The sequence below is a fragment of the Acanthisitta chloris genome, unplaced genomic scaffold, assembly GCF_000695815.1.
Source record: "Acanthisitta chloris isolate BGI_N310 unplaced genomic scaffold, ASM69581v1 scaffold18761, whole genome shotgun sequence".
Lineage (NCBI taxonomy): Eukaryota > Metazoa > Chordata > Aves > Passeriformes > Acanthisittidae > Acanthisitta > Acanthisitta chloris.
Window position 1 is genome coordinate 70,281 of NW_008655645.1, and position 8,681 is coordinate 78,961.

An 8,681-nucleotide genomic window follows, 5' to 3' on the forward strand; every position below is an offset into this window, starting at 1 on the left:
TTGCTCTTTATTTAAGGCAGAAAAAAAATAAAGACACATGGCACATTTTAAGAGAAAAAGCAACTTGGAAAACTCGTAGCTTCATTTCTACTCACAGCTTTAGCTGTGAAAAGCCAAAGCTGAGAGAAATTTACATTTTTGTACTAAGAACCCCCAAAGTATCTGCAAATCATTAAACAGTTTACTTGGTATCTCTCCACTCAGCTTTCTACAAAATTTTGCAAGCAACAGTTGACTCTAGTTGCTTTTTCTTGGGGGGGAAAAAAAGAAAGGATAATTTCCACCCAGGTTTTATTATCCCAATATAATTGTCTCCAAAACTCATTCATATCAATTATCTTCATTTGTACAAATGTCACTTCACACAGAAGAGGAATTGGGAAAGCTCCTCCTCTTTTTTTATGTCAAGAAGAAGAAGTACAGTTTTATTAGTGTATTTAGGAAGGAAAAAACAGGGGGTGGGGGTGGTGAATTTTCATTTACTAAGCAAATATTTGAAAGAGCAACACATCCTAAAGACTTTACAACTCGTCCTCTTAACTGTAAACTTGCATTATTCTTTAGAGTATGAAAATTGAAACCACATCATATAGAAATAAAAAACATCTGTGCAAGTTTAATGGCCAAACAGGCTGCAAGGAAAAAAATTAAGCTAAACAGAGCCAGGACAGAATATGTTTTCACACAAAAGTAACCTCCTATTCTAATATGGTCCTCTATAGCAGAAACAGACTTCAGGATCCTCAGCACTCTTTTCCCTTTTCTTTTTACCTACCCAGCATCCACGAAGTGTGCAGTTGAAACCTATGCTCTGCAGTACATATATTATGATACAGTTTTAAACAGGCACAGAATAAAAACCCCAGCTAATTGTAAAATAAATACCTCCTCTCCCATTGTGAAGCCAAGCTGCCTTTCAGCAGCTTGAAGTGTCCAAGAAGAGCCCTGGAGTCCTGCCCCTTCCTCGCATGAGCTCAGCGAGAGCCCAGCCCTGACACTGACTCACCGCACGGGCCATCCCAGGGAAACAAAAGTTCCACTTGTTTATTTCACAGGAAATCTGCAGCTCTTCCTACCTCTTGTCACTCACAGCAAGAAGTTTCCTCTCCTTTCCCAAGCCAGCTTAGACTCTCCTTGAAACCAACAGCTAGGAAAAGTAAGGATGTGAGTGACGGTTTACAGACTTCTTGTGAACAGCCCAGGCAATAAGTTTTGCAAATAACTCTACAGGCAAATATGCTTCCGACAAATTCTGTGTATTGGTGTCTCTGGACCGGGGGAAGTTTGAAATTTCATGTAGTTTATGTCTTTGTTTCGGATTTTGTTTTTGAAGAAAGATGATCCAGAAACTGAAGTATCATTGAGATGATGCTCCGTTCCATTAAAAGCTTATAAATTCTTAATTCTGCCTCCCTACATACACACAACTTTAAAATGACTGAATAAGGACAGGGGAGGGAAAGACAGATGATTTGAAAGAAATTAAAGATTTATATTTAAGCAAGCCACAAGATATCTACACTCTCACTCCCATTTGACCTTATAACTATTCAGCAAATATTTACACACAAACACATTACTATGGACATATTTAGGCACGCTCAAAGCATTCCCTATAGACACACAGCCCATTCTCTACTGAGGCTTCTTATGGGAGTGCCAGCACAATTATGGGACAAGAAAAAGGTCCCTGAATTTACGCATTAAAAAGATAAAAGTAAATAAAATTGGTTCTCCCTAGTTTTAAGAAACACTGTAAGGAGAGACATGACAAACAGACAGCATATAGATTGTAAAGGGGAGGAGAATCAATTTTTCTACATGCGTCCCACAAAAAAACCCCAGCAAAAAACCCCAAGAAAAATGTTATTTTGGAGAGCCAGGCTGTTACAATATATTTTCTGCAACAACAGTGAAATACGAGAACATAAGAAGATACACAATTTTCTCCCTGGGATGCCTTTTTAAAAACCAACAATCCCTTGGGGATTATTTATATATACTTGGTCCTAGTCCAGTTGAGAGGTTTGGATTAGATGATCTCTGAGATCCCCTTTGGCCTTGTACTGAAAGCAAATGGAAACTGATCTCAGTAGGACTATCACTGCAAGTACCAATCTCCAGAAAAAATATCAGGCTATTTTAAAGAATGGAAATGAGCAACAGATTGTGTCTCACAGGGAAGGCAACATGTCCTGCAGCAATGCTCCCTGTGCCTGCACCAGGCTGCAGAACAATGTCAGGAGTAACTCAGAGCAAAGCCTGAAGTCCTACTGAGCCTGCAATTTTCTTCTTCCTGAAGATTTAGATTTCCCAATTTTATTTCCAAATTGTTTTAAAGTTATATCACAATACATCATACATATCAGTGCCAGAAAACATGCAGTTACTGGTGTTTGTTTTAAGAGAAATGAATAGTCTGTAACACATTTATACTTTATACAGTTTATGAGTATATGAAAGTGTAAGTACTGCAATCAGGCATGACTTTTTATTTTTATAATTTTCAAAGTCAGGTGCGTTATTCAATTTTTTTGCATAACTGTACTTCTTCTTTAATTTTCAAAGTTCATGTGTGCTAAGAATACCAGAAGTAATTTAATCAGATTTTTTTGTAATCTTTTCAAAGTTATAAAACTTAATATCTCAGATGTAGCAATTAAATATCAGTTATACCATCTAACAAAATCCAAGTGGGACAAGAAAGAAAAATTCATTTTACTTAGAAACACTAAGACACAATGTATAAAACTCTTTATTCCTAAAGTCTTGATTACACTAAGTATTTTATATAAATTTATATAAATTAATTTTACTTAGGTAGGTTTTGTTGCTATTATTAGACATATGGTATCATATTCATGCAGGAACCAATTCTCTTGAAGCTCATCAGACAGCAAAAAAATGCTAGCTTGCATGTCAGTCCTGTTGCTTTCTGAAACATTTTCTCTGGACTGCAGATGAAACATGAGACAAATCTTTCCTAGAAATTCAGTTTACGTTTCCATCAAGTATCTCTGGAACTCAGGAAATCAGCTTTATTTTAAGCTATTCCAGCACAGCATTTGGGGTTTTTTTTTAACAATTTTTCTTTTAAAATGCCTTTTGGGGTAAAAGGCCTGGTAATGGTACAGACCCAACTGAAATTCAGAGATTTACAGTCACTAGCAAGCTAATAATCAGCAGCTGGATCCAGAGCAACTTACAATGTATATACTTTTATTGTCTTCCTATTATGAAATAAAATTGCATTAGCTTAAACCTACACATCCTGTTTTTCTGACTGGAGCATCGTAAGATTTCCTAATCAAAACCATGAATGAAATAACAGGAGTATTCCCTCCCAGACAGCACTCCTCCAGGAGAACTCATTCTGGCAGAAGCCCAATGCTGTGCCTCAGGAGAACAGACCAGATTTTCCACATTGCTTTCAGGAATAACTTCTAGTACTATCAATACTTTTTACACTACTCTGCTTCTATTTTAAGATATTCTTCAAGTAGCTCAAGTCAGGAACATAAGCTGAAAATGTTATGCATATGCCTGATGTGTTTCATATGGACAAATCTTTTCTGAATAAAGTCCAACAATATACGTGTAAAGTCTTGTGGCATGGACAACAACTAGCTTGCATTAATTTAAGAGTCCAATAGCTGCTTTAATACAAACAAAAGTCAAATAAAGCAACACAAGCAGCACAAACCACTGCGTGAGTAACCTCCCTGGTCAGAAACTGCTAGTGCAGACTTATGTGCAGGCTGAACTATATCACCAATACGTGGACAACTGTTCAGGCAGCTTGAACATTTCAGAAACCGAACGGACAGAATGTGAAAGCACAGATATCTCATGTGATGGTAGGGAAGGGCAGGAAGTATACAGATCAGGAGTCACTCCTCACTCATGTTGCACAGTTCAGTGACTCAGCAGTCATTGCTAGCCAAGGTTATAAAATTTATTCCTCTTTTTGAACTTAATTTTGCATTTCCTATTCTGTTCCCATGGTGCCAGGTTCTGCATTGAGTCAGTCTCCCCAAAATGGGACAAGCTGCTTTTCGACTGTCCCTCCTTTCACTTGCCAGCCTTATTTCCCTTACCCTTCCTTCTCATTCCTCCAGAAAGGGGTAATAAATCTTCTAGGTGTTTACTTATAATGGCCACAGTGCCTTATGAACATCAGCCACCATTTGCAAATCATTTTTTTCACATAATGAAAGAAACACATAAATCTGTTTTCACGCTGAATAGAAGGAACAGAAAGTTGCAGCAGCAAAGGAGTGAAGCCCTACTGCAGGCAGCCTTGCCCTCATGACAGCTCTACAAGGGGCCAGGGTCCTTCATCCCCTTGTAGCTTTCCTCACAAGATGGAACTAGAATAAATGGTTAGGACAAGGGTGTCAGACTATAGGAGACAGAAACTTCGAAGCAAAACATAAATGTTGCTTGAACAGATGAGTGCTGCCTCTGTTCCTACACAGAATTTGACAAACTGCTGATGCTTGCCACGACCACTGCTGCCACCACCGACAGCTGTCTCTGAATAAACCTGTGCTTTCAAGTGCAAAGTGCTAAACACACTCGGTGCTCCCATCACACGATCTCTGCCTCAGGAGGTGTTTTTAAAAGCATCCATATTCAGTACCAGGTGGTTTTGCCTTCACACACTTCTTCGTTATCTCAGGATTTTTGAACACTGCCTTCAACATTTTTGTTAGGGGAGCAAGAAGCTCCAAAGACACTGGAGGGGCAAAGGAAGTAGCAGCAAGCCATGCAATAAAGAGGCAAGTGCAGACTGATGCATGTGACACACACAGGTAGGGCTGGCCATGCACCACACGTGCCACTGGGCAGGACTGGGACAGCTCAAGCATTGTCAGCTGGTTTAGAAACACCAGGAGCCTCCAACTTGCATCTATCAAAGACTTCTCTTTAAATGACAACTGAAAATTAAGGGGTAAAAATGTTTTCTACAAGCAACCAGGCAGGAACTGACAGAACAGGTGTGGTGAAGACAGACTGTCAGCACAACACATTCACCACAGTTTCTGGGTCCCTAGCTTGTCAGCTCAAAATAGAAACTCAGACCTTGCAGGCACTCAGTCTCAGAGTTTACAAATTCTATCTTATTACAAAGGACAGGTAGACTTCATAATTGGCAGGAGCTTCTAGCCCTTATAGCTCTTGTGTCGACTTCCATTATTTCTTCTCCATTTCTCCTCTCCCAAACATACTGAATACGTACAAAAATCAAAATTTCTGGATAAATTCAGTGTTTCACAGAAGGATCCCTAAACACCAGTTAACTAGATACTACAAGTTGCTGAATCTAGAGCCATGACAGCTTCCCCCTTTATACTACATCATTACAGTGGCTGCAATATTCCCCAGTTTGATGGCTGAGTATGCAATTTATGTTAAGTTTTGGCAAACAGTATTATGACCTCATCAAAGGCTGTTCATGAAATCTAGCTCTGCTCAAATTCACCACCACTATCCAACTATGAAAGTCTTGCCTGAAGAAAGTTGCAAATGCATCTCAAATGGAATATGTAAAAAATACTCTCAGTAGTTTCTTCTGAAGTAAGGACAATTTTCAGAAAGATAAAAATAGCTTTTTAAGACTTTTTATTTTATATTCACCTATTATGGTCTTTACTATTTCCTGGCTGAAGCCTCAACTCACAAACCAACCTGACACGATTAACTCAGACTAAAAAATGTATTGGTTGAATTAATTTTCTTGTACTTGTATCTATTCTTAGATAGAGGAGAGGAAAAAATGGTGTCGTTAGAACAACAGAACCACATACAGATCATATTGGAAGGAAGTCCAACCTAGAAACAGAAGCTTTAGATAAGCTACTACAAAATAAAAAAGGAAAAAAGAAATAAGCGTAAGCACCTGTTTAAATGTCTTGAAGTTGCATGAGCAGAAGGAGAGCATGTGAAACAGGCATTTCTATTTGATCTTAAACCTTGTACTACTTTGAGAGTGTTACACTGAATTTTCTCAGAGGACACAACATATCTATACACACACTGTATTTCTTCTAAAAAGTCATCTGTTGTCAAGCTGTGTCTTCAGTCACACACAGCACTGTAAAACAGTTCACTTACGTCTATCATTAATGGAAATTTGATGGAGCCAAGCCTCAGGAATCTGATTCTAGTCATACATGGCCAACAGTTGACTCATCAGCACAAACAGGCAATAAAAAGGACTACAAAGCATAAGTATTTGACTCTTCCATTTTTTTTAAAAGCAGAGCTCTGATGGCACAGCTGAAATTAAACTCCCACAACCGCATCATTAATTTCCCTAAAATAATCTGCTTCTGTGATTTGGAGAAAAAAGAAAGCTAAGCAATGAATTCTACACACCAATAAAACCAATGGGGTTTCACACAATCCTTCGGTTTTGCCTTTTATTGAGAATGTATTGATCACCTTAAAAGACAAGGGTCACTATGTTCTACATTGTTACCATAGGGCAACCACCTGAAGCACATCAAACTGACTGGTGATTTACAAGAGAGCCTAAGGGCACCTGCTTTTCCTCAACTGGCATCAAACCTTTCTGCCCTCATCGTCCTGCCAATATTTGTATAAAAGCCTTCTTAACACCCCAGTGATTCTGTGTGAAATATGATCTCAACTTACGATTCATAAAATTGAACACATAATTAGAACACAAAGTGATAACACCAACAAAATAAGACCCTGTTGATTCTTCTGTAAATGGGACTGACATTTTCCATGGGAATTATCATGTAATATATAATCCCACATTATAAAATCCTCACAGTAATTTACTGATGCTTTGTAAAAAAAAACCAACAGCAGTTAGGAAATGTTTTAAATCAAAAAGGCAACAGTATAATTACAGTAATATTTCCTCAATAACTGTAATAAGAAGAAACAACAGAAAGAGTTTTAGGGTCTCCAAACTTCAGAATTTAAAAAGGAAAAAAGGAATTAAGCATTGTTTCTACTTCTTCAAGAGTGTTAATCTTAGGCTTTTCCCTTTATGTTGCATAAAACAATCCCATAAAAAACATGCTTTCTATTCTACAAAGCCTTTTAAATAAAGTTAGGCGATTTTTGAAAACATCCTTTAAATAAACAAATCCAATACTAAGTTGAAGTATTTAAATATTTGCCAAAGCTTCCTTTTTTTTTCTTTTTTAAGCAAACTGATGGCACAGTGACAGTATCTCCCTCTTAGTTTATATAAGAATTAGCAAATTTTTTTACCACGATGTGAGTAACTGAAAACCTCTCCAGTCTTGTTCTCTGAACTAGTATTTTCTTAGAAAGAAAAAGACCGATTAAACAGATGAAGGTATGAACAGAGGAGTAAATCTTTAAGCAAAGTAATACTAGCTGCCTGCTAACTTCACTGGAATTCACTTTCCAGTTCAAGCAAAAAAAAATAGTGGAATCTTGTCTACAGAAAAATTAGGAAATAACGACCATAAAGCTTCAAGTATAGGGCAGTGACAGAATTTAGAACTTTAAGATGAAAACTTCTTTAAACCAACATCAAGAGAGAATTAAGAAATGACACATACCTTATCTGCTGGGAGAAAGTCATTTTCAACTTCTATTGACCTTGGTCGTAGCTTTATGGGTTTGTCTTTGAAGATATCGCCAAAGCCAACACCTTTGACCTTTTTGGGTTGGATTGTCGTGCCTCCATTGGCTCCTTCTGATTTTGTACTGCAAGAGTCACCACCATCACTCTCAGAGCCTGTAGCATCTTTTAGGCCTGTGAAATGGAGGGATGAAAGAAGGAATCTTAGATGTGAAGCTCACTGTTACCAGTTCTGATTGTGACTGGAAAATGTTCCCTCCCACCATCCTCTAGAGGAAAACAAAACCACAAGAAACAGGTAGAGAAGGTGCTCTCTGTGCCATGCACTCATTATTGAGTTTTTAAATCACTTTATTTCAACACATTGGTGTACCAGTTAGAAATTACACCAATCCAGAAAACATGCATAGTCCAGCATCAAAACTTCAAGAATGAGGACTGTCATTCCTTAAGTACCAAGAAAATCCTCCTTCCTCAGACAAAAATCATTTGAACTCAATAAAAGAAAAAGTTATAGTAAGTTGTAGGGCACCTATTGTATAAAGCCACTTAAAGCTAACAAGCAGTCAGACCAGGCACGTTGTACCTCCAATCTGTGTGACTCGAGCCAATTATGCAATTAGTATCTAAAGCTACATTACCTAACTGGGAAATATAAAGCTGAAAGCTGTTCAAACAAATTTGCAATCAAATAAGCTGCATAATATGCTCCCTGCTGAAAATTAAACCTCTTTGCAGCATAGACAGCCTCATAAGAAAAGCACCCATGCACACTATCCTCTAGGAATATAACAAATCAGAATTGACATTCTGATTTGCATTACTTCTCTCAGTGAATTGGAAAATTTATCTGCACTTCTCTGAAAATAACTGCTGTTTAAATAGCAGAGGCTACAGATGCAATAAGGTGATGTTTCAGCCACTTTACAGAAGAGTGCAGCATCAGGCCAAACAGCCACTGGCAGCAGAAGTGACCCACTGAAGTCTCCTCCCCCGGACCATTTAAATCTTCCTCCCTACATTACATATCGACTTAACTCTGTTTCCAGGAAAACCACAGCAATTGCTGCTACTACAGCACTAATTC

At 37.9% G+C, this 8,681-nt stretch overlaps 1 protein-coding gene across 1 annotated transcript in view; it reads right to left on the minus strand.

Moving 5' to 3' along the window:
* SH3KBP1 (SH3-domain kinase binding protein 1) overlaps positions 1-7,768 on the minus strand; it is a gene marked incomplete at its 5' end in the record, with an annotated part of 66,408 nt that extends 58,640 nt beyond the window's left edge. The window contains one exon of the mRNA XM_009084008.1: positions 7,572-7,768. Coding sequence (XP_009082256.1) covers positions 7,572-7,768 — 197 coding nt within the window. The remainder of the gene's footprint in view (positions 1-7,571) is intronic.
* Between the last annotated feature and the right edge of the window lie 913 nt (positions 7,769-8,681).